This window comes from Equus asinus, chromosome 3, assembly GCF_041296235.1.
Source record: "Equus asinus isolate D_3611 breed Donkey chromosome 3, EquAss-T2T_v2, whole genome shotgun sequence".
Taxonomy (NCBI): Eukaryota; Metazoa; Chordata; class Mammalia; order Perissodactyla; family Equidae; genus Equus; species Equus asinus.
Window position 1 is genome coordinate 148,410,419 of NC_091792.1, and position 26,504 is coordinate 148,436,922.

General features: G+C 44.3%; 1 protein-coding gene across 1 annotated transcript; it reads right to left on the reverse strand.

The window, feature by feature from the left end:
* Window positions 1-925: 925 nt before the first annotated feature.
* LAP3 (leucine aminopeptidase 3) lies at window positions 926-26,327 on the reverse strand. Its single transcript, XM_014838787.3, has 13 exons — window positions 26,037-26,327; window positions 23,558-23,673; window positions 21,894-21,948; window positions 21,324-21,429; window positions 20,038-20,197; window positions 18,479-18,643; window positions 15,598-15,756; window positions 11,285-11,409; window positions 9,999-10,087; window positions 9,038-9,140; window positions 3,710-3,789; window positions 1,961-2,070; window positions 926-1,479 (listed from the first exon to the last, which is right to left on the reverse strand). Exons 1-13 carry the CDS (start codon window positions 26,136-26,138, stop codon window positions 1,290-1,292), a joined length of 1,560 nt encoding a protein of 519 aa, XP_014694273.1. The 5' UTR covers window positions 26,139-26,327; the 3' UTR covers window positions 926-1,289.
* Window positions 26,328-26,504: the final 177 nt, after the last annotated feature.

Sequence of the window (26,504 nt, forward strand, 5' to 3'; positions counted from 1 at the left end):
TGCCCTTTTACTTAGAGAATGGTGTGGAATAGCATGGGTACAGGACCCATGGGCAGTGAAGAGCTGCTTCATGGGGACAGGACCCATGGGCAGTGAAGAGCTGCTGCATGGGGACAGGACCCATGGGCAGGAGGAGCTGCTGCTGCAAACGTGTGTTGAGAGTAGGGCTAAATTTAAGGCATAGGTATGTGAGTTATCTCTTTACAAGACAAAGGAAAGAATATGTAAAAAAAAGTTGTTAAAATGGTATCAGGGCAGGTGGGGTCTGGTTATTGGGTGGTCCTATAACTTTAGATAAGCATCAGACCAGATTAAGTAAATGGCAGAAGCCACCACCTTAAATATTATCTTCAGCTAAAAACAAAGGAGGATGTTGGTGGTGAGGGGGTCAGTTACATGAGGTTACCAGACAGGAAACAACTTAAGTCCTTGCCTTCCCCATTAAGAGTTTCTAGAGATAAGGGCATCCCCTCTTCCTCCTGGTGCAAAGAGGGAGACACCCCCCACAGATGGAGACTTCCTTCACAAATGCAAATGTCTCTCATCAAAGGGCAAGCCAATTCCACTCCTCAGAGCCTCCTTCTCATCTGCAGTTTTTAAAAGTAACCAGCCTAAAATAATCCTCATCAAGACCACCTGGTTTTAAACCTCTGCTCTCCTACTTACTAGCTTGGTGATACATTGGCATGTTACTGACCCTCTCTTGTGCCTCATTTTCCTCATCTGTAAAATGAGGATAATAGTACCTACCTCACAAATGGATAAGCTCCTCATTAACTGCCCCAAAGTGATGATTAACAGTGGAAAATACCTATATCACTGTGCCCCAGTTAATTACTTAGTTCACATAACACAGCCAAAGGAGACAAGTTATGGTATAGTAGTCACTGGGTTTACAGTAACATAAGTAAATACCAGAGCCACATCAGAGAGCACAAAAAGCTGGATTTATTGTTTCTGACAATGGCATAGTAACTTTTAGTTTGTTCCTAGCATCACAAATCCGAAATACAATTTCACTCAATTAAAAACATACACTCTGAAAAATGATTAGGTAGTTTTTAAAAAATTAATCATCATTTTTAGAATACCTTTAAAATCTTTGCCAAGCAAGCCATTAGTTTTATCTTAATAAGTCTCTGCATAAAATGAAAAGACAAAGCATACAAATTTCACTTTTAAATTTCATCCTTTGTTTCCTTTAAAAGATTTTCATCCATTCATTCAAAAATATTTTGAAGCCCCAAAGCTCACTTAAGACAGAATGAAGGCATTTTAGAGTATCTGAACTAAGCTTTGTCTTGACTGAACCGAAGCAAGAACTCTATCAGGGTCCTCGTGGGCCTCCCGGTCATGCCTTTACGCAGATACGGAATCTCATCTTTGTTAGTCATCACTCCTGCTATGTCTAAATGCGCCCACTTAGGATGAGTCACAAATTCCTTCAGGAACGCTGCAGCTGTACATGCTCCTGCAGATCTGAAGAGAAAGACAAAAATCATTAGTTAGCCCCATGAAAATGTGCACTGAACATTTCACTAAGATCCCCCATTCTTGCTAAGAAGGCTCTATGACCAGAGAGCAAAAGCCAAGCTTAGGAGATCTTATATTAAGTTAACATAGAAACCACTCTCAGAATATTCATTTGAAACACAGCTTTAAGCAGTAAAGGATAAATTCTAGATTCCTTTTTCCCACAGTAATGAATTCCCATGCTGTCCATCTCTTTCTCTTACCATTTGCTTAAAATGACCTTTAGATTTGAAAACATGCAAAATTTTGAGAACCAGTTGGGAAATACCTTGAAAACTAAAGACATTAAATATTAGTGCTTATGAGCACTACATCAAAAGGAAATTGGATAGTTAAACCTTTTGTGAAAGGGGATAAAATTGAAAATGGCCATTTTGGCAACCAATGATGATTATAAAAATGTATTTTTACAGCTCATTTTACATACCTATACTTTCCAATGTTATTAACATCAGCAAGTTGGCAATCGACAACCTGTCTAGTATAATGGTCAAAGAGAGGCATCCTCCAGACGCGGTCCCCTGTTTCAATGCTGGCCTAAAGACAAAATAGGTATGATAGTTGGAAGACTGGATGAAGTAGGTTCTGGGTAAATTCACAGCACTGACATGTTTAATGCAGGGAGGAAAGAGCTGTTCTGACCTGTTACTCTAAAATGCGCCGCTGACCTTAGGAAGACCAGTTGCTAAGACAAGTTGTCCTCATCCATTCATACAATTACTTACACACTCACTCATTCATCTTTTACTGAATGTGTATGAAGCACCATCAGCTGTGGGGGATATAAAGAAATTTAGTATCTGAGCCATCAAAGGGCCCACAGGCGAGTGGGAGAAACAGAAACAGATTGTAACACACTGTGGTCAAAGATAAGAGCCAAAAGTGAAAAGTCAGGAAGCAGCAAGAGAAGCTGTTATTCTGAGACAAGAGTAGATGTCAGATAACTCAGCCAAGGGCTGACGGTGGCTGCCTCCAGGAAAGCAGACTGTAGACTCCTGACTGTTATTTAAACAAGGTTTATGCACATATAACTTTGAGTTTTTAAAGAAGTTTAAATTTAAGAAAGTCAAAACAAACAACGTTGTAGGTGCTATGATGGAAAGGACACTGGGTACATGACAGACCAGAGGAAGGGTCCCTCACCCAGCCTGGAAGGAGACAGCTGAGCCAAGTAGCACAGAGGTTGAGGGTACCCTCACAAATGACCAGATGACAGACATGAGGGGAAGCAGTTTAGGCTAAAAAGTAAGTTTAGGACCTTAAACCAACATCAAGAATGTTCTCAGGGACATTTTGTTTGTTCCCCACTGGTGCAGAGTAAGCTCCCGTTAATTACTTGTTAAAGGGTGAGGGGCCAGACGGATGTGTCTGGTAGCCAAGCGGGTACACAGGGTCTGGGCTCAGGAGAGAGACGGGAGTGATCAGCAGAGAAGTCCTAGCTGAACCCATGGGAACAGACGAGCTTCCTGGTGAGGGATGTGAAGGGTAAGAAGAGCATGTGGCCCAGGACCGTACACCAACCCAAGGTGGAGACAAAGGAAAAAGCCAGCAAAGGAGGCTGAAACAGAGGTCAGAAAAGACAGGAACCAGAAGAGATTATCACAGAAGCCAAGAGTGGGGTGTCACCAAGAGGTCAGTTACATGCTGCCTCTAGACAGGGTAAGCGAGGCAAATGGAGTCAGGTTATGGGGCTGAGTGAAAGCATGGCAGGTGGTGATGGGGGACTGCTGTTTGGAAGAGGTTGGCTGGCTGGGAAAGGGCACGGAGGAGGCACAGAGCACAGTGGTGGGAAGATGTCCTTATCACTACCCGTTAACAGACCAGGGCAAGCCCTGTTCACTCGTGACACACATTCATTACGGGCCACTCCTTCCTTCACAAAGCTGTCCTCATAACCTTTTCCACCTCAGGGATTCTACCCAGTGGCTCTGGTATTTGTAAGTCATTTTCACATCACTCTGAAGCTACTAGGGGAGAGGAGGAATGTGGCATCATACCCATAATTTTAGAACATTTATAGAAAACCCAAAGCACACTGAATCAAATTTATTGAATTTTCAATTCAAAGGCAAAACAACAACATAAAAATCACTTTAACACAGGAGTTGAAGAAATATACTAAGGCTAGAATAATTTCATCATCTCCATAATTTAGGTCTCTCTATATTATTCCTACCTCAAATAGTTTGTTCCATAGCCAGGATGAATTGGTGAAGACCCCAGCGGCACCGGACCCCAACGCTATGTCCATGGCACCTGTAAGACACAACCCCTCAGGTCAGTGTTCAGTCTTTCCAGACACGACGGATTTCTCTGCTGCTCAAACCAAAACTTTAGCCTTAACCCTATTTTTGAGGTCTCCCTCATTTTCAAAAATAGATAAGCTTAGGAAATCCTTATTGTATACATTTAATATCTTTCTGTTTCTCAAGCTAGAATTCACCTTCAATTATTAAGGAAAATGCAAAAAAGGAACGAATATCAAATATCACCAATAATCTCATCCTAGTGATAACCATCACATATTTTTAGTATTTCCTTTCAGACTTCTAAACTTTTTTAAAAAACATAATTAAGATCATACTGCATATGTCCAAGTATGTATTCTTCCTTTTATGTTTTAAACATTTATTCCTCTTTTATAAACAAATGTTTGAAAGTAGTTTTCATGAGTTAAAAGTCCATTGGGTAGAGGTATCATAATTTACTTACTATTGGACTTTTAAGCATTCCTAATTTTTCAATATTTTTAATCATATCTCAGTAAGTATCTGCCCCAAGACTTTGATGCCTTTAAAAAGAAATGTGTTATTATTTTATCACATTTATTTGTTTCATCATTTCCTTCTCTGACAAAGTTGTGTCCCATTGGCTGAGCTCTCTTTTAAAATTAACATATTTTTAAAAATCCTGATTTCCGGTCCTCTTGAGCACACATTCCTGAATATGAGCCATCAGGTGCAACAGCATGGTGCTGCCTTCACTGGTTTTGGAATTATTTCCTGGCACGTTCATCTGCTATTTGCCTGGCCCCAGCTGTAAGCTCTGGGGCAGGGATCACATCTGACTCCTAAGTATGTACTTAGGGCCCAGCACACTGCCTGGCACATAGGAGCTCAGTATTTACCAAGAGGAAACAGCAAAACCTACTCTCATTCAGTGCAGCACTGGAACACTCATGTGGAACATCATCGGAGACACCACTGAAGTTGAGGGAAATGCTACAGTTTTCTCAAGATGGCACTTGCTACCCATTGTCATGTCCCAGTTGCTCCTTAATCCTTACCCATGGCTTGGCACGAACTGTTCGTTAGCATCTCCCCCAAGGAAAACTAAAACTTGAAGATAGTACTATATACACTGTTTTGTAAACATTTTTCTTCTAACAATATATAAAATTTCTATATCCTTCCATATGTTTGCAGTTGGGATTAGTGGCTGGATGACAACTGAATAATCCCCCCATGTTTGTGGATAAATATTTGCACACATCACTGATTTAAGAAATAAAGCTTAGAGTCATCATTTCATTTTGTTAATTTTGGTTCATCTCATGGACCACACACAGCACCATATGATTAAACTGACTCTTTCCTGGGGAGAGGAGCAGCACTTCTTCAGTGTAAGATAACTCTGTGCCATCAGGATGGTGACTGTACATTTTTTCCAAGAAGTCACAAGTGAATTAGATTAATAATTAGTTAACAGTAAGAAATTACAAACAGTTGACAATTTAAAAACAAATCACGATTTTGAGGTGGTGACCCATATGTAACAACCTGTGATTCTGCATGACATCCAGGCAACTTGGGCACGTTTGGGTCATTTGTTCCTTCAGGTTTTGTTTTTGTTTTTGTTTTCTGAAGAAAATTGGCCCTAAGCTAACATCTGTTGCCAATCTTCCTCTTTTTTGCTTGAGGAAGATTGTCACTGAACTAACATCTGTGCCAATCTTCCTCTATTTTATGTGAGATGCCACCACAGCATAGCTTGGTGAGCAGTGCTAGGTCCACACTCGGGATCCAAACCTGCGAACCCCAGGCGTCAGAAGCAGAGAGCACGAACTTAACCTCTACACCACCAGGCTGGCCCCTCCTTCAGGTTTTGTTACTTTTTACCTCCCAGTTCTCTCTCAAATCTATCTACTTCCCTCCACTGCTACTGCTACCATCATCATCTATCACCTGGGCTATGGTAAGAGCCTTTAAAAAAAACACTGTGGAAAATTTCAAATATACACAAAAGCAAAAAGAATAATACAATGAACACACAGGTACCCACTAGCCAGCACCAAAAATTCTCAACTCATGGGCAAACTTGTTTCATCTATACCCCCATGCCCAACAGATTATTTTGAAGCCAACTGAAAATACTGCAATATTCATCCTTAACACACACTTACAGATCCACAAGAGTCAACAGCCACATACCGTTCACCAGCCTGACTGGCTTGCCAGCATCACCCTGGCCCTTCTCCAGTGCATTCTGCATGCTGTCAGCCAGACACCTTTTCATGACACAAACATGATCTCATCGTCCCCATGCTTAAAACTCTTAGTTTTCTAAGAGTAGCTTCCTGCTGAATTTAGCTCCAGACAAAATCCCCTAACACAGCAAGGCCAGCCAGGGCCTGGCACCTAGCAGCATCGTGCATCCCGGCAGCCTCACTGTGCTCTTCTCCATCCTGTTCCCTGCTGCCCCCACGGGCCCCAACCGTGCAGTGTGCTCTCCCCTGGGATGCTCTTCCTTCCTGCCTCCACCCAGAGATGCCTCCTCCTTCAGATGCCAGCCCAGGCGGCACTGTCAGACAAGATGCCTGACCACCTGGACCCACGAAATCCCCAAGTGCACAGGCTCCTCTGGACTCCTTTTAACTCTGCTTCTCTGTGCTTGTCACCTGCAACTTTAAATCTGTGCATGTGAGGATCTGCTGACTCTCCACCAGACACCTGTTCTCACTCACCTCTGTATCCCTAGCCACTAGCAGGAGTTAAAGACGTGCCAAGTGTGTCAACAGCCATTCATTTGGCACCCGCGATATACTGGGTACTATTGGCAGGGGCCGGTCATTCACTGCTTATAGTCCACCATGTGATTGGGGGATACATCTCGTACTCATCAATACTTTATTTTTCAAGTTAGTGGTTTTTCCCATACTATTCACTTGTCCTCACAACATTCCTATCAAGCCCATAAGAGTCTTGCATCAGTGTTCAAATTTCTCATAGAAAAGATGAGCATTAACCTCAACCAAGAATATGACACCCTTTCTTAAAAGAACAGAAAATGACAGACATAAATATTTAATGTGATCCAACAGGGATCATGGCTCCAAAGATGGTTTCATCATATACTTTATAAAATAATCTATTGTCTACATAATTACAGAACCAGTCCCACCACCAATTTCAGAATTACCAATAGCAGAGGCCTACTTCCCATTTTCTTCTACAAGGCCCATTTGGAGCCATAAATTGAGGTGCTAACTGATCAGTGTTACCAGAATTGCTCCGAGTACAGCAGAAACATCAAAGCTCCTAGGAAGATGTTGTCCCCATTCTCGTTCCGTCCTAAGTCACAACCATGCATTACAAAGATGAGGAGGGGTACCACGACTGAATGGCCATGCCCTATCCTGCCACTGCTCCTACAGCCTGGTACCGGCCTGCCTCGTAGGAGAGTAACATTGGTTCCATGTCTGGCAGCCCAGGCACATCGACACGCATCATCTCCTTCAACCTTCAGAGAAACTCCTCCCGTCAGTGAGGTGCCAGTATGTCCCTTTTACAGATGAGACAACTGAGGCCTTGGCTAAAGTCACATGCTATTAAGAGGCAGGACAAGTTTTAAAATCAGGTCTTCTATCTCTCAAGCCTGCCATGAACTCGGGGTTGGAAACTGTTTCTCAAGCTCCCCTCTGACCCCAGCCCCTGGAGCCGAGGAGGGGCTCAGCAGGTATCCGGGGAACTGAAGTGAACCATCGACAGCCTTCACCCAGGGCAACGGCCGGGCAGCCTGAAGGCTCCCCATGAGCTCGCCTTCAACACCTGCACCAATTTCCCCACCTTCTCAGACCCCCTTCGGACTGCAACAAAAAAGGCGGTGGGGGGGGGGGGGCGCCCTGACTCCTCATTGACAGAAAGGGTGTACTCCCACCCACCTCACCACTGCACCCCAAACACCGACCTCAGCGCCTCCACCCTTCAGCTTAGAGTGTTTGCTGAACTGAACAGAGAGACCAAAGACCATGAAAATACTCTAACACTAGCTTAAAAAAACTCAGCAAAATAAATCTGTGCACCCTTGTTAGACCCACACAGAAGGGAAACATGAACCGATTTCCGCTCAGGTAAAGGCTCGCATGACCAGGGGAAGAACTAAAACCAGAGGACAGAAAATGCTCTGAATTTTAACCTTAAAAGAGGCAGAGACAGAATGAATTCCTAGAAAGAGAACTATTCGACGGAAGATTATGAACACTGGGTTTCTGCAATAAGGCAATACTCGTTGTCACCCCTTTAGGAGTTCACTCGTTACTCTACCGAGCGGGGGTGTTCTGGCCTTCCTTCACCCGGCGTCTGCCACGTGTAGGCAGTGTATTAAAGAGGCTTTCCAAAAACTCAGTGAGGCACACAGACTTGTCCCCAGGTATTGATGCTCAGGGGGGTCAGGTAACTTGCCCAAGGCTGACCGACTAGTAAGTGGCACAGCTGGGTGTCACCCCCAGTTGGCCTAAAGCTCCTGTTTCATACCACACATGCACTGTGCTGCCTCTGTTCAATGAGGATCTTGCTACCTCCCCAAAATGTTTTGATTTCTTTATAATATCAAGTACAAAAAGTTCAGAAAATGCAGTGGGTGTCAGATACATTATGATTAATAAAAAACAACTACTGACTTTGGGATTTATCACTAATCTTTTCAGATCTGTACCACACAGTAATTGTACCAGAAAACATCTCTTAGTGTCATTTTTAGATGTCACTCTGGATGGGCTGATCTGACCTACTTGTTATTTCCTTTTTTAAAGGTATAGCCTGGAATTTTTTTTTTTAAAGATTGGCACCTGAGCTAACAACAGTTGCCAATCTTTTTTTTTTTCTCTTGTCTTCTTCTCCCCAAAGGCCCCCCAAGTACATAGTTGTATATTCTACTTGTAGGTCCTTCTGGCTGTGCTATGTGGGACACGGCCTCAGCATGGCTTGATGGCCTTTGGTGCCAGGTCCAGGCTCAAGATTCGAGCCAGCGAAACCCTCGGCCTCAAAGCGTGTGTGCAAACTTAACCACTCGGTCCCTTGGCCGGCCCCTAGCCTGGAATGTTTTAAAACAACAAACCTAATATTCAAAACAGCTTACAAATGCAGAGCATTTCCTTTGGAGAAAGATCTTTGAATGTAAATGGAGCAAGCCAAATTCAGTAAAATGCCCTGAATACAATGTGTGCACTCTATGCCAACAGATAAGACTTTCTTCAAACAAAAGCAGGAAAAGCATACTGTGTCACCTGTTAGGGTGGCGGCATTGATGATGACCTGTGGGTTAAAGGTGTGCGCGTAACAGAGTGCGTCGGCCAGTATGAGCCTCCCCTCGGCATCGGTGTTATCAACCTGGAGAGGAGGATCAAAAAGAAAAAGGTAAGATAAAAGATAATACAAGTAATGAATATCAAAACTAGATATTCATGACAATGTTCAATTTAAAAGTGAGAAAAAGCTAGTGTGATGTCTGTCATTGAGTATCAAAAACATACTTCAATTAGAATAGGAATATATTTAATCTGAAGAGCAAATATAATTTAATAATCTCTGAACTAGAGCTGCTGACTGAATGCTAATGACTTTGGAAGCTGAAATAAATAGAAAATGTCTGATCCATTTTACCAACAAGTTTAAACAGAGTGGAGAAAAATGTCAAGATTTCTGAAAACAAACAGGCTAGAGTTTAAGAAAGTTACAGCGAAGTGACAGCCTGGAGCTCCAGACACAAGAACTCTTGCAACTTCAGCAACTCTACCTATCCTACAGTCCCTTCTCTTAACTAGAGGTCCAATCAGTATGGGCAGCCTGCGTGCATGCACGTGCCCCAGGAGTGAGAGTCCATGACTCAGGACAGTGTTTTCCACCTGAGCACCCAAATGGAAAAATTTAACCACAGCACAGGTGTATCCAGAAAACTGAGCACACTTCTACTGCTTTGCCCTGCTCTGCAGGGCTGGCTACAAATTCGTGGTAATTTGCGTGTACAGCATACAGGAAGTAGGAGGAACAATAAGAAAGGCATTCTTAAAATCCCCATAAAGAAATACTTTTGACTTTGCATGAAAAGCTACTTGCAATAAAGATGCCGTCCTCCCCTACATGGAGCCTGTGCTCTGCACTCATTCAAGGTGTGTTCACGTAGCTACTCTGAGATTCCTGGGGCTCCAAATACCAGAACGGGGAGGGCTGTGTCTTCTGCTTACAAACCTGTATCGTCTTCCCGTTCCTGGCTCTAACGACATCCCCAGGCTTGCTGGCCTTACCGCTGGGCATATTTTCACAAAGAGGGGCCAAACCTGTTGGAAAGTAATATACGAAGAAACATGGGATGTGCTGGGTCCAAATATGCCACCCCTGGAACAGAGGCCACCAGTGGGCCATCAGAAGCATGCCGGTCACAGAGATCACCTTAATTAAGAGATCAAACTGAGCATCACCAATGAGCCAAGTGAAATTCTGTACATCAGCAACAGGGAGTACATGTCACCCATGCAACACTCTTACCAAAGAGGTCTAACCTGATTCCATCACAAAGAAACAACCAAATAAACCCAAATCACGGAACATCACAAGACAAGCCTAGATGCAGGAATAGGGTTCTAATTAAAGAAAACTAAAGAGACACAGCAACCACACGCAATGTGTGATCCTTGACTGGCTCCCCAATTTAAAAAATAAATAGAAATAAGTATTTGTGCATGCATAGCCACATATATAAAAGGAACACTTTTTTAGACAACTGGGAAGTTTGAATTAGGTTACTATACCACTCGTTGGAAATGATAATGGTACTGTCATTACACAGAATGTTCTTGTTCTTAGGAGACACATGCTAAAGTACTTATGGATGACACGTCATGATGTCTGCAACCTACTTTCAAATAATTTAGCAAAAAAGGACTATGACTGTAAAGGCGCGGAGGGGGACACATGTCGGCTAGACCTGGATTCCAAGCCTACCTTCCCATGCAATGGGTGTGATACTGGACAAGCCCTTCAACCTAAGTCTCCCCCACTCGCACATTCCTCTGAAACACCCCAGCATGGTGTCTGGCATCCTGAATGACACAAAGAGCTGCACGTACTGAGCACTTTTCCAGTCCCAGGCATTTTCTGAGTATCATGCCATTGAATCGGCCACAACCCCTATGAGGTAATCACTAAACGAGCTGGCAATGCCCTTCGACCCTGACTACTGAGCATTTTTCACTGGAGTAAACCACGAACTCGACATTATGTGCCCCTGACTGCTAACCACTTTTTGTGGAAGTACAACAAATCAATTCTAGCTACAGCCCACAATTGCAAAACACATTGAACTCGATCAGTTCAGACTAGAAAACATTTAGCTAAACAGCTGCTGCTTGATGAAAAGCTATTTAAAAACCGTTTCCTGATCTTTTCAGGGTAGAGAAAGTCATGTTTGTTATCTCAGTTCTACCATGTGAGTGGATTCCAGAAGCTCTCCAACACACACTCCCTTGCCCACTCACCTACGATGTTGATGGGCAGACCGAGTTTGGCAGCAGACACGATGGCTGAACATATAGTGGCAGCTCCTCCCATGTCGGCCCTCATGAGGTCCATATTTGCAGAAGGCTTGATGGAGATGCCACCACTGGGGGGAAAAGGACACTGTGCAATATTGATACCAAAGAAGAGAGCCAAAATCACTTTCTTAAAAAAGAACATATAAGCTGAGGGTTAACTGCCACATAAAAGCACCATTTACCTGGCAAAGAAAACGCAAATTTCTAAATTGAGAATCTGAATAATTTCAACATTTTAAAAGACAATGCTGCAGTCTTTATAAAAATATAGATGAGTGTCTTAGCTCATTTTATTTCTATTTGAATGAAATTTAAGCCGTGCCACTGGAAACATCACTACATCATACAATCAGTGCTGTTCAAATTCCATCTCTGTATTAGCTCATTAACTCCTGACCCCTACCCAGATTTGTCTTCTCAGCAAATTTTACGAATCGATCAACTTACTGAATCTAAAGGTCATAAACTATTAAGGGAAGCCGACAAGCTCATGGAAGACTGGGAGGATCCCTCTCCACCCAGAGAAGGACAGAGGGAGAACAATTTCCTCCGACGTCCCCAAGGTGTGGGAAATCCTGCTGATGGCAAGGGGAAGGAAGCTGGGGCTGCCCCGCAGCTTTGGAGATGGCGCTCAACCACAGGAGCTGAAAAGGGTTTCAATCAGCAAGAAACCCACCTTCTACCCCAAAGCAGGCTTCCATAAGTACCTGCTGACTTTCCTGCTTCTGGTTTGTAAGAACCTAGAAGTGACTTGCTTCACAGGCCTACAAAGCCAGCAGCTTCGGCTTTGAGTTTTAGTCGAGCTCTGCTGCTGACTTGCCCTGGTGACTCTGGAGAATCTACTCCCTGCCTGGGGTCTGCTTTCCTTAGAAATCAGATCCTAATTCTCACTCACCTCAGAAGCACTTGGTAATTAGATGGCTGTCATTTACACCCAGAATTAAAGACTATCCAGGGGCTCAGAATAAGAAAAGAAAGATACTCTTGGTCCAGGAAGTCCAAGGATAACCCCTGGAGGGGGTGAAGGGAGCATGCTGGTGCAGGAGGTTGTCCCTCTGTCCACTAGCCACATCCATCGCAAGACCCTTTCTGCTCTGGGAGTTCCACTCTATTCAGAAGACCATCGTTCTAAAGTAACCATTGTCAAAGATCAGCAGTTATCTTTGCTCACCTTTTAGACCTCTCTCGAATCCACCTATTTCTTTTCTACTACATCCATCCTAGTTGAGGCTCCCACCATCTGTCATTCAGATGTTTGCCATGGCTCATGTATATTCAGGTCTCCTATATCAGTTTTACTCCCTTTATTTCATTACCCACACGACTACCAAATTTTCACCAAAAAAAATAAATAATCTATCTCAATCTATCTCAATCAAAAATCTATCTCAATCAAATCCCAGTAGGCTTTGTTTATGTGTGTAAAACACGGCAAGCAGATTCTAAAACTGATATGCAAATGTAAAGCACACAGCCAAAGCAATTTTGAAAAAGAAGAGCAAAGCTGGAGGGCTCCTATTACTAAATTTCAAGACAAAGCTGTAGTCATCAAAACGTCCGGTCACAAAGTCCTGGTGGTGGGACACAGAGTCCAGAGAAAGACCCACAATTATATGGTCAACTGATTTAACAAGAGTGCCAAGGCAGTTCAGTGGGGAAAGGACAGTGTTTTCAACAGATTTTGCTGAAACAAATGGATACCCAAATAGAAAAGAAAAAAGCCTCAATGCTTTTCACAGCATACACCGAAATTCAAAACAGATCATAGCCTTAAAAGCTAAAACCATAAGACTTACAAAAGAAAACACAGACCCTGGCACTGGCAATAATTTCTTAAACAGGGCAAAAAAAGCATGAACTATAAAATTAAGTTGATGAGCTACACTTCATCAAAATTAAAAACTTCTCTTTGAAAGACACCACTCAAAAAAACGAAAAGGCGAGACTCAGAGTGGGGAGAAAATATTTTCAACATATCTATTTGGTGAAGGACTTATATCTAGAATATATTAAAAAAAAAACTTTGTAACTCAGTAAAACAAACACTCCTATAAAAAAGGGCAAAAGATTTGAACAGACATTTCACTAAAGAAGATATACCAATGGCCACTAAGCACATTGAAAAATGTGCAACATCATTAGTCAGAGAAATGCCAAATAAACCTCAAAGAGATGCCACTACACACTCACGGGAATGGCTAGAATTAGACTGACAATACCAAAGAGAATCCTCGTACACCGATGGTGGGAATGCAAAATGGTATACCCACTTAAAAAGTTTGCTAATTTCTTATAAAGTTAAACATGCCATTATCATACAACTCAGTCACTCCTTTCTTCCGTATTTACCCAAGAGAAAGACAAACAGATATCCACACAAAGGTCTGTAGATGATCTTGGCTTTATTACTAATAATCCGTAACTGGAAACAACCCAAATTTCCATCAACGGATGAATGGATAAAGAAGTTCTGATTATTTCCATACAATGGAATACTACTCAGTGATAAAAAGAACAAATTACTGATATGACCAACAACATGGATAAATTCCTAAGATATTATGCTGAAAGAAAGAAGCCAAACATGAAAGATTCCATGCATATGAATTTCTGTAGTAAAAACCAATCTAGAGTAACAGAAAGATGACGGTTGTCTGAGGCAGGAGGTGGGGAAGGAATGACTGCAGAAAGGCACAAGGGAGCTTTTGGGGGCCAAGGAAATGTTCTATTTTCATGATGGTGGTGGCTGTCATATGGGTGCCTGTATTTGTTAAAACTCACTGAACTGAACACTTGAGGGTAAATTTTATCTAACCTAGTTTTTTTGTCAAGTAATCCTTTTTTAAGTCTCACACTTAATTAGCAACCCTGATGCTAGTATTCAGTAGCACACGCTTTCCATGGGAAATACTGACCTATACCATCGTTTCCAACTCGGCTTCTCCTTGGTTCAAATAACCAGAAAGAGTTTCCAATTCTAAGGAATACTTACGGTTTAATAAGATCAATGGGAGCTAGACTGGTCAGCTAAAAAGAGTAAGCTGAAGCAAGCCAAGGGAAGGACAGCATAATCCAAATAGCTGGGCCCCCACTATCCACATGGGAACGGTTTAATATCCACAGAGGAGAATCAAAGTGTGTGCCGGAAAGAGTTTAAGACATTTTCAAAAAAGACCTGAGTTTGACCTCTGACTCTATTTACTAGTTATGGGGCTTTAACAAATTACTTAACCCCTCACAGTCACAGTTTCCTGACCTAGGAATTTCCTCAATGCCCTGCTCCTAGCGGTAAGATCAGGGCTGATATATTTAAGATGCCTAATAGAGTCTCTGACACATGTTCAGCATTTTATAAGTGGCAGCTTAATACATTTAAAGTCACAAGTAAGATTTGACCAAACACCATGCTTGTGAAGCAAACTACAGCCATGTGTCACGTAACGACAGAGATACCACGGACATGTTGTAAGAAACGCATCATTAGGTGATTTTGTTATCGTGTAAACATCAGAGTGTACTAAAGAGGAACAAAATCTGCCACCCTGAAATGTAACTCTTTAACATGAGGATTATTTGAGGCTGATTATTTTTAAGAAGCAAAACACAGTTTCTGTTGTTTCCTCCCCCTTAACCACCTAAAAGAATTCAGATAAAAAAACTTGCCTCAGGAAGCGAGCTATCACCTTGGCATAGCATGAACTGGGTGGTGGACAGGGAGGAACCTACAGAAGCCTGTTTATTGGGCTCCCCTCTGTTCTTGTTTCTGTGGGGCCAAACGCTTGTTTCCCAAACCTACCTATGTTTCCTTTTCACCTACTCTGAATTGCCTTCCTTCCCTGTGAAGTCCCTGACTCTCCCCAACCCCAACATCTTCTGTCTTTAGCTGACGACGGTATTTAAAGTAAGGGCTTCGGCCATTAGGGCGAGTTACTCAGTTTTCCTGGATTTCTTCCATGTATACATGTTATTAAACTTTTATTTGTGTTTCTCCTGTTAATCCGTCTCATGTCAATTTAATCCTTAGACCGGCCAGAAAAACTTAGAAGGGTAAAAGAAAACTTCTTCCTCCCCTCAGTACTTACACAATCCAAATGGTATAGCCTACTACACACCTAGGCTAAATGGTACTAAGCTTATAGGACCACCATCGCTGACCAAAACGTTGTGATGCAGCACACTGACTGTTTACACCAAATGATACAAGTGCACACAAAGCATTCACCCAAATACAAAGCACAGATATAATAAAGAAGTACCTGTCAAAGGTAATTCCCTTCCCAACAAACACCAGGGGTGGTTCACTTGCATCGGGGCTGCCTCTGTAGTGAATTTCCAAGAAGACTGGAGGTTCATCCGATCCTTTGGCCACACTAAGGAAGGATCCCATTTCCTGTTCCTCGATCCAAGACTTGGGTCTATAAGGCAGAAAGGGAAACAAGTAAATACACTTTGTTATCTCTATTTCAAAATAACTTAGAAAAAGCTCATCTGTGTGTAAAAAAGTGTAACATACAAGCACTTAAAATATAGACAAGTTAAGCCTTCAATTATCCCGTCCCATCCGCCTTCTGGACATTCTTGGGACAGTCACCTGATTCTGAGCCTACTTCTTCATCTATAAAATGAGGTCAATGATACCTCCATCAGAAGATTATGTAAAGAATTACCAAGAGAATCCACACATGGAACGTAATGTAATGTCAGGTGATAGTGCACAGTCAGTAAATAATTATTACTTGATTTTTTTCCCTAACGTACTTAGATATTTCTAAAGTTTTAATTTAAAGATGAAATTAGCAAGGCTCTGAGACCATAAAGGGTTCTTAGAGATACTTAAGGGGTCCACTGTTTTATTTTTGGTATTTCTAAAAGAGCAAAATAAAAAAACATGAAAACAAACCACCAAACAACCAGCAAAACAACCAACAAAACTACACTCCACTGATTGGGCTAAAATATCCTATTTCTTGGCTTTTTCAGAATTGCTGGACTTCGATCTTTTCAATGTTGTCATGCTATTTCTCACAGTTTCAATTGCAGTTTGAGCTATCTGATTGAAGCAGGAAAGCTAATTAGTATGTAATAAACACAGGATCAATGGGGTAATTTAATGGGAATAGTCCTCGGTGCCAACAGAAAACAAATGCCGTATCCCTATTCATTCTAGGCTGGGGGTACAAAAGGGCTTTGTATGGATTTCTGGCCACAGTAACTAGGCCAGGAGAGAAGTCCTACACTCCTCCAGACAGACGAGCAACAACCATATTCAAGGAATGCTCCTCCTGCACTTGCCTATCCATTTCTTAGAACTATTAAACAAGGATTGCATCATGGAGAGATGGCCACCAAACTTCAGAAGGAAAAGAATATAAAAATGGAAGATAGAACGATTTTAAAAATCACTTCAAAGGAAGTAAGGCTGTATGACGTGGGTATTTTTAATCATAAACTCACTACTGGGTGTTTTATTAAAGTCCTGCCCATCTGGAAGTAGTGTCTGTATTTCTTCGATCTGTACCCACCTACACTGGAGCAGGGCTGGCGCAGCTGTCTCGGTTTAATGGGTTACACTCCTCCCACCTGACACACATCGTCTCTGGCCGAACCGTCCCTTTGCTCAGCCACAGGCCTCGCAGTTTCCCAAGGAGCGGCTGCACGTGTGCTTCTGCATCTGAAATGCCCTGCCCCACTTTCTTGGTCTGTTAACTTATAAGTAAACTTCCAGACTCTGCCTAGGCACCATTTTTGTTGGCAGGCCTTTTCAACTCTTCCACAATCCTCCTCGCCTCTCTCCTCCTGCAGCATCCTCTGCCCACCCCATTTACCTGTCTATTCCTTCCTACAAGGTCCTCGCTTCTCTGAGGACAAGGACCACCGGCATCCATCCTTGTATGCCAAACTCCCAGGCACACAGGAGTTGCTGTCACTGATGTGTAAGCCCACGCCACAACTTGCCAACACAAAGTGGCTCCAGCGTCTCCTCAAACAAGGAATAATCTCTGCCAAGACACCTTTATAGAGTCTAAACACTGCTACCAGTTAAATATATGCTAATCATTCCAAAAACATTATCAAGCTCAAAGTGCTGTGTTTTCTGTAGATGACACATTTTTCTTCACTCTGTCTAGACCATCGAGGTTCTCATGAAAAATGTGAGCTCTAACCACAATTAGGTACTGATGAATTCTCTTAAATCCTTGAGAAACAACTTGGAAGAATTCTTTAAATAAACATCTGTTGATTTATTTTAATTATAAATCCCCAAATGCTCAGAGTCGGTTTCCTTAAAGGGTTATTGAGCGATCCCAAGATGGTAACGGAACCTGGAGGGGCAGGCTTTTGCGTCCAACAGCCTAGCTGCCGACCGTAACACCTCAGGACTGTCTGAGAACACCAGCTCTGGCATCTAGCTCACGTAATCTACGAGGCAGAGATTCTCAAACCATGCCAAGCTAGGCGTGCTGTGTTCTCCACTTGTGTCAAGAAAAGATAAGAAGAATTTATCAGAACAAAATGCAGTTCCTCAAAAATTAAAGAGTTACCATTTGATCCAACAATTCAACTCCTAGGTACATACCTAAGAGACATGAAAACATACATCAACACAAGAACGTGTACCCTAATGCTCACTGCAGCATTACTCATAGGATCCAAAAGGTAGAAACAACCTAAATGTCCATCAACTGATGGCTGGGGTGGAGGGAAAGGAGGAGTGACTGCTAATGTGTACAAGGTTTCTTTCTGGGGTGAAGAAAATGTTCTAAAATTGATTGTGGCAATGGTAGCACAACTCTGTGAATATACTGGAAATCACTGAATTGTATCCTTTACATGGGTGAATTGTATGGTGTGTGAATTACATTTCAATAAAGCTATTATAAAACACACACACACACACACACATGCCCCATGTAGTCTGAAGCCATGGCACTCTCTCAAAAAGAAAAGAAAGATATGATGGAAAGAACTTGAAATTGAGCCCTTATCCCAGCTTAGGTGTGGCTGCTGGCGGGTCTCGTCTCAGCTCCCTGGTCTCAAGTTACTCCTCTGAATAGCAAGGGAGCTGGATTTTTTTAGGACCTCTAAGGCTCCTCCGGCTGTGACATCCTATGAGTCTATGACATAGTCCTGAATTACCTGATGTGGACCTCTGTTTTACTACTAGCACTTGTGAGATTCTTCTCAATAATTTTGGCAAATTTGGTTGGCGTCATCTCGTTGGCTGGAGCCTCCATCAAGTGGCGTGCCAAGTTCTGCCCGGAAGCAAAGAGGAATCCTTTCTGCCAGGCCTCCTGATCCCCGCTGGTGGAAGAAAGCACAGCATCACTGTCACAACCTCTCCAGAACACTGACCACATCACAGCTAAAAGGGGCTCTTACCTTATAAAAACAAAAGAGGACTACAAGTGAAAAACGATGGGCACGTGGGAGCTGGATTCATTCTTTGTGATCTGACCCAGATGGCAGACAGTAGGGTGTGAAGAGCTAGAGAACATGGCCCCCACTGAGCCAAGCTGGAGGAGATCCTGGCCAGCATTTCACTTCAGAACCCTCATCTGTGTAAAAAGGGTTGCACTGATGGGTCTTGGAAGCACTAAATTCACCACACAAATTAATGGAAAGGTTCCCACAGAAAGACCCGTTTCGGCCTCCTTCACTGCTCCAGGAATGATGCAGCCCCAGTGCTAACGGTAGAGCGAGCGTCCCGTAACACGCCTGATGTGGAAGTCAAGGCCTTTCTGCCTTCTTTTTGCCTGAGTCAGGCTCTACACTCCAACCCACCAGAGGGCAAGGATCACCTTTAGGAGAGAAAGGAGAAAGGCATGTGCTTCACGATCCTAGCTCTCCTTCTGCACAACAGGAATTAACACGGCCAGTGTAGCAATGGAGAAAATAACAACTCAGTGTTTAGAGGGCTTACCCTGTGCCACACACTTAACAGGATCTGTCTTTTGATCATCATAACAGCCCTATGAAATGAGAATGACAACTCAACTAAACAAGTGAAGAAAATGAAGCACAGAGAGATTTCCGTCACTTAACCGAGGTCACCCAGTGAGTACGTGGTTGAGCCAGGATGGAAAGCCAGGCTGACTGGTCACAGAGCCCTCATTCTTAACCACTACATCACAGCTGCCAACCAGCAGGCTGTGCCAAGACCCCCCACTGTCCCCACAGCACCACTTCCTGAAGGTCTCACACTGACTGTTGATAACAGCAGGGATCTCGTCTCCTAGAACCCGGAACAGGGCTGGAATGGAGGGGGTGCTCAACAAATGTGCTGAAGGATGAGTGTCCCTACTAGATCCCGAGGGCAAAGACCATAGCCCTGCCTCTGTGCCTCTCTGGCCCGTAGCATGGTGCCAGCAGATGCTGGTTAAATGGAAATTATCGGGATCAAATCCTGCTGGGACCTGTCTGTCATCTTGCTCTCTCCTCCTTCAGGCAGCCAACTTGGTTTGGCTTCCCAGTTACCAGCAGTAACCCAGTAACCGGTAGGGAGTCACAGGGGAACATGCATATGATGAAAGCTGGGAGCAGAATGTGGGGACAGTTATACTCCTAAAGTGGCTAAGGCGATGGGGAGGTCAGAGACAAGCCATGCCAGAGACTAGGAAGCAGGCAGCTCATATCCAAGAGGCCCCTCTGTGAGAATGCCAGGGAATGCAACCCTGATCTTGGTTTCGTTCCCTCACCTTCCATGGAGCTTCGCCGATACGACCACCTTCTTTTTCTGCTTGAGGTCGTCATACTCATAGAGACCTAGCACTGCTCCTTCCGCAGCTGCCTGGGCATCTCCACAGGGATCCACCTCCACAGAACAGAGCTCCAGGTCCTGAACCTGCCTGCATCCCGCTTCAAAAGGACAGAGGAACCAGAAAATCAGGGTCAGTCAGAGACAACACAAATAGCAGAAGGCAGAGGCATGGTGTGGTGGGCTGGGGAAACAAGAGGACTGGGGTTCAAATCTCGGCTCTGACACTTGACCATTCTGAGCCCCCATTTCCTCTTAGTGAAGTGAGGATGTACACACACCTCACAGGTAGCGCGAGGACAGACTGATGGATAACATGACTGACCGGGCTAGCTCCTCGCAGAGTGGGCCCTCAGAAGGGCCTGCTATTATAAGGATTACTTCTGAAACTCTAAGATCTCCTGATGAAGCTTCCAACCACCAAGGTTTACCAAATTAAAAATGACAGAGAAATGATGACACTGAAATGATATTTAAGGAACTGAGCAAAGTCCATTATTAGCCCAGCATTTTATTAAGATCAGGTCAGTAAAAACGCCCAAATAAGAGTTAAGAAATAATCACTCAACATGAACACTGAAAGTAAATTTAACAAACAGGCATGATATATCCAGGGCCAAAGATCAGTCAAACAAGCTAATTATCAACACCTCAGCAATGTTTTCAAAGTATCTTTAACCACATCCTCTGCAGCGCGGGCTTCGTCCTGCTGCTCAGCTCTGAAGGGACCCAATGGCATGGACCTCAATGTTTACACCATCCAAGTGACAAAGTGGCACAGGCACACACCTTTGGCAACTAGTGACAGAAAAGCACTCCACACTTGGCATCCATTTTCTCTGATTTCTAAATATGACGACTCCATGTGATTTAAAAGTTGGGCAACACTGGGGTTGCATTACAAAAAGAAAAGATCCACATCTTAGAACTTTCTGATAAAATAGAGCTCTAAGGTCAATACTGCAAGAGTGAACAAAGGGTTGCGAAACCTCCAAACAGAAGCTAAAGACATATAAAAATAAAGTTCCATGAACTAACCTTCCATATCTAACATAAGGCCAAGCACGTTGCGTAAGGGAAATGGACTAGTTGTTAAGACGAGACACTTCTGTGTGTACGTGGGAGGGGTGGTGATGGTAAGAAGATAAAGAGAGGGGGACACAGACAATCTTAAAGCGTAGATCCTTAGGAATCATTATCAATATTAAACTTCAAAAGTAAAGTAACCTGCAACAGCAGCTCTGATGTTTTCTTTGCCTTCATGCCAGTTTTCCAGGTCATCAACTCCGGCTGCTTTTTTGCCAAGGCCAACCAGCACCACGCTGGGGAAGTCCTGTCTCGCAAACACACAAAATCAGCTGCTTATGTCTTTAAAGCTTTCACTTCCAGCAGGAAATGGAACATGAGCTCCCACACAACTACCTGAACAGGGCAAAATCACTGGGAAAATTTGGTTGTTGGGTTTTTTTTAGCCCTGTATGTTGGTAAAATTTTATAACGTGTGTGTTTGAAAGGTAGAGTGAGAATAATCCTGCAAGTAATTCTCCTATGTAAGACAGTGCCATGACTACGGCCATTGAACAAGAAAGCCTGTAGACTGACTACAAGAGAGGCAGGACTTTTTGACAGCAACTTGCCTCTTTTCAATCTTAAATAATACTTATGCCTTAATACTGTGATAAGAGTATACCTACAATCTGATACCAAGTTTTCTGCACGACTATGCAGCCATAGTACTTGGCACGTTGTAGATGCTTAATAAGGGTTTGCCGAATAAACCTTATCATCATCTCATACCTCATGCAGACCATAAAAGGTTCGGGTTTTGCCTGCCTTTAGAGGTGGTCCAGATCTGAAACAAGAGGAAATAATTGTTTTGAAAATTAGTTTGCTGTGGGGGCTGGCCCCATGGCCGAGTGGTTAAGTTTACGTGCTCTGCTGCAGGCAGCCCAGTGTTTCGTTGGTTCGAATCCTGGGCACGGACATGGCACCGCTCATCAAACCTTGCTGAGGCAGCATCCCACATGCCACAACTGGAAGGACCCACAACGAAGAATATACAACTATGTACTGGAGGGCTTTGGGGAGAAAAAGGAAAAAAAATAGAATCTTTAAAAAAAAAATTAGTTTGCTCTGCTCCCTTGAGAGGTGACACATACATACCGTTAGCATGATTGTAATACTTTGCTGCTTCTGTGAATTTGCTGCATTTACGTTTTTATCAAAAAACAGAATTCTCTCAGGCCAGATTTCTCAGATGCAGCACTTCTAATTCTAGCTCAAAAGCTATTTAGCAAACTTCCAGATTAGTTTTAATACAAACTTATTTGAAAACAAATGTGGAAAGCAATGCCATGGATGGGTAACCCGTGACTGCAGAGGAGAGCGGAGCACCAGATGAGGGCTCACCTGAATCTTAAATCTTTCTAATAAAAGACACAACTAATCAAAGTGGCTGACTTGACTGCAGTGTGCTCAGCTGGGAGGGTGTTTGTGGGGGCTTATCTACAGAGGAGATACTGGGCAATTTCCAAACAAAACAGGTGGCAGCGCACAACTAGAGCGAGAGGACAGGATGCCCTGGCGCTGAAGCTGATAGTTATCAGTCGAGAAGGCCAGCTTGTTCTGCACTCCACCAAGGTAACTTTTGGATTAATGAGTTAGTCAAGCACTTGAGTAGGCTGTCTACTGGTGAAAGATTGGTAACTGAGAGGGGATGCAAATTGTTATCCAACGATGACATAATTACTATACTTACTACATTGTATCTATTAGATTCTAATCGGTTATCTATAATCTGAATAATATGTAGTTGCAGTGGCTTATGCTGATACTTCTGTTTCTGCCAAATGTGGTCTGCAGCTCAGAAGGACTTGGAAAAACCAGTTTCTCTACCTTCACCAGACCCTGGCTAATCCAAGAGTGGTCAAAATCTCAGGCCTCGCCCAGATTTACTGAAGTAGAATCTGCATTCTGACTCCGTCCCCTGGCAATTCACGTGTACTTTAAGATTTGAGAAGCTCTTGAAACTCAAGGCATGGAATGAAAGGAGAATGCCTCCTAGGCTGTTTTGAACTAGTCCACGGAGATGCTTTCCCCAAAAAGTGAAGGGGAGTTAAAGAAGGTAGAGAGGCTGGTGGGAAGGCAGGCGGGTAGGACGAGGGTGGGGAGAAGTGAACTCGAGCCAGGAGGGTGGGCTGAGGAAATCGGGTGCTTTCACAAAAAGTTTATGAACTGGTTGAAGTGGCCTGACTTCCCAGAAGTGTACACCCACTCATACTGAAACACAAAGTGTCAAAATGTACCCCAGAGATACATACTTTCACTTTCATTGAGAAGATCTTGGCCAGCTTACTTCATACTTCCCTGAATTTTCATCTACTAACAATAAAGCAGAGAAAAAATATTCTCTTTCTATTTCAGGGCATTTAAAAAACTGGAACCCACAGATGAATACTTACATGTTCAACATTTCTCTCAGCTTTCCACACACCAATTTATCAAAATTCTCTCCTGCACTTGTAAACTGTGGCACAACATCTTCTTTTTCTTTGGCATAGACTCCCAAAACAAGGCCCTGAGAACAAGCAAAAACAGTGACTATAATTAGAGCAGACCCTAGAGGGACTCAAGGGTCCCCAAATTGCAGAAGGGGCAAATAATTCCACCAAAATCATGTCCCTCTTTGAAGACAGAAGAAGAAAGCCCAAAAAGAAGCAGGTGCTGGACAGTCCGCTACATTCACATCCCACCTAAATGTTCCAAATTTCTGCCAAAGCAAACCTGAAATGACTATCTGTCATGAGTCCTCAGGGTCCCTCACAAGGAAAGGCTTTCACAACATAAAGGAGGCTTCCTTCACTTTCACAGAAAGAGCAGAATGGTGTTTTAAGAAAGCAAATCCAATTGTAACCAAGTTAGACCTCAAAGAGGTTCAGAACATGCCGCCCCAAAATATGCCACGATGGCTTAGTGATTACTTTGAGCTGAAGGCACATGAGAAGCAGCAGGTGCAGGAAGGGCTCTAACCTCCCACTTTCTACCCAAAAGCAGGTCATAAAATTTCCCAGGAGAAAGGTGTTCTCCCTATACCAGGAAGAGAATATCCTTATCACCGGGGACTGGGACTCCACACCAAAATGGACTTGTACAAACCAACCCACTAAAATAACCCTTAGCTTCTATTAGTGTCCTCCAGACACGTCCAAGTTACTATCTCACAATTTACTGCTCCTAGCCAAGCCCCCTTGTCTTCTCACATCCCCACAAGTGATCGGCCTCTGTTTAAAAAGGCATACAAGCTTTTGGGTCTAAATGTTTCTTTGGGTCTTTATTTTCCTTTAGAAGATTCCCATGTACAAAGAAAAGTATCAAGTGAAATGTGCATGCTTTTCTCCTGTTAATCTGTCTTATGTCCAACTAATTCTCAGGCCCAGCCACAGAATCTGGGAGAGTAGAAAGAAGTTTTCCCTCTTCTTACAACCTTCAAATGCAAATCTCAGATCCTCTCGAATGCCACATCAGTAAAGCCAATGGCTACACTTGCCAATGATGCTAAGAACTCTGGCTAACCCACAGGCTGAAAGAGAAAAAAAGGAGGCAACTTCACAGAGAGGGGCAGGAGCACAGCACTCTGCCCAGCACTTAGTGGCTCACCCCTCAGCCAACTAAATAAGGAAGAAATCACTCTTTGCCTTTGCACAGCAACTTATCACTTCAAAAACGTTTTCTGCCTTAGGGCAACTCTGTGAGGTGGAAAGAATGTGTAATCTTCTGCCTGCCTGACAGTTAAGGAAACTGAAACCTGGTCTGACATATTAGTCGCTATGCCACAGAACTGAGAGAGAATTCTGATGCCTTCCTTCACAGTCCTTTGTCTTTTCCACAAAATCACACTGGTACTTAGACCAAATGGTGTCCTTTCTCTCTTTTTCATCAAAGAAAATAGGCTTTCTTGGCATTGGTGACTTTTCCAGCTTCTAACTTTCCTACGGCTGCCCATTGCCCGGGATTCCACGGAACCAAGCAGGGAACTGAGCAGCAAGGACACGCTGTTACCTGGGTAATGTTGCACCATCTCGGAAAGAGCACTGGACAGGAGTCTGGTCCCTCCACCTTCTGTGATATGGCGGGAGGCTCGAGCTCAAGCCCTATCTAGAACATTCCTTGCCAAGGACAGTCATTTCTTTCTGGTCCTCAAGCGTGATTCCCAAGCCTGTGCTCCTTCCACTGAGCCACTCCGCTTTCCAGATCCTCCCCATCCCAACAGTGACCTTCTTCACAATATTTTGGAGCTCAACTAGGTGAAGGCTTTTCCTCTGGAAGACATTCTCTTTGTAATCTCACAAAGAGATTAGGTCTCTCTGCAAAGCCCTTTTCCCTAAAGAGACATTATTGTTCTCTAGAAACCCTTTCAGGCAATTTATTCCTGGGGGCCCTGTGTTTTCCTGGCCTTCCACTTCGGCATGGGGAGAGAGGGAGCTGTGGAGCCCGGGGCCCGTGACTGGCCGACTTTGGGACCTTTAAGGACATTTCACCTCACCGAACACTGGCACCGTCCTTCCCTGGGTTACTAGGAGGACTAAACAAAATCATAAAATAAGGGCACGGCACAGAGTGGGAGCGCAGGAAATGCTAGCTATAGCGATTATTCTCTCGCGCCCGGAGTTCGGATCCTAGCTGGCACTCTTAGAAAAGAAGGATGAAAGCGCACCCGCGGCAGGCAGCCGGCTGGAGAATGCTCGGGGGAGATCTGCGGCCCCGCGCCGCCCGCCCCTGCCAAAGCCCAGCTCTGCAAAGACAAGGAATTTCTCTTTTGAGCCGATTTTTGCAACTTGGCCCAGGAGCCCGGGACACGCGGCCTCGACCCGCCCCGAAGCCCTTGTCGCCCGCGGGCAGGACTCCTGAAGCCAGCCCCCGGAGCCAGCCCCGGCCTCTCACCTTCGTCATGTCTGCGGTGGCGAGACCCCGTCCCCAGAAACGCTTCACCCCGAGACGTCGGACGGCGACTCGCCCGGCAGCCGGAAGAGGCAGCAAGAACATCTTGTCAGCTCTGCCCCCTGCACCGCCCTCCCGGAGCACGTGGCGCCTGGGGGACGGGCGCGCGCCTGGGGGCGGGGCTTTCAGGGACGGCGGGCGCGCGCCTGGGGGCGGGGCTTTCGGGGACGGCGGGCGCGCGCCTGGGGGCGGGGCCGGCGCCGGGCAGTTTGGCAGGCAGGCGCCACGGGCGCGGCGGGCGGGCACCTGGGGGCGGGGCTTTCGGGTGCGTGTCGGCGCGCGCGGGGGGGGCTCGGGAGCGAGCGAGCGTGCGTGCGCCTCGGGGACTGGGCGGGGCGGGCACGCGCCAGCGGGCAGGGCCGTGCCGGGATGGGCTCGCGGCTGTTGCGAAGTTCACGGCCGCCCAGAGTG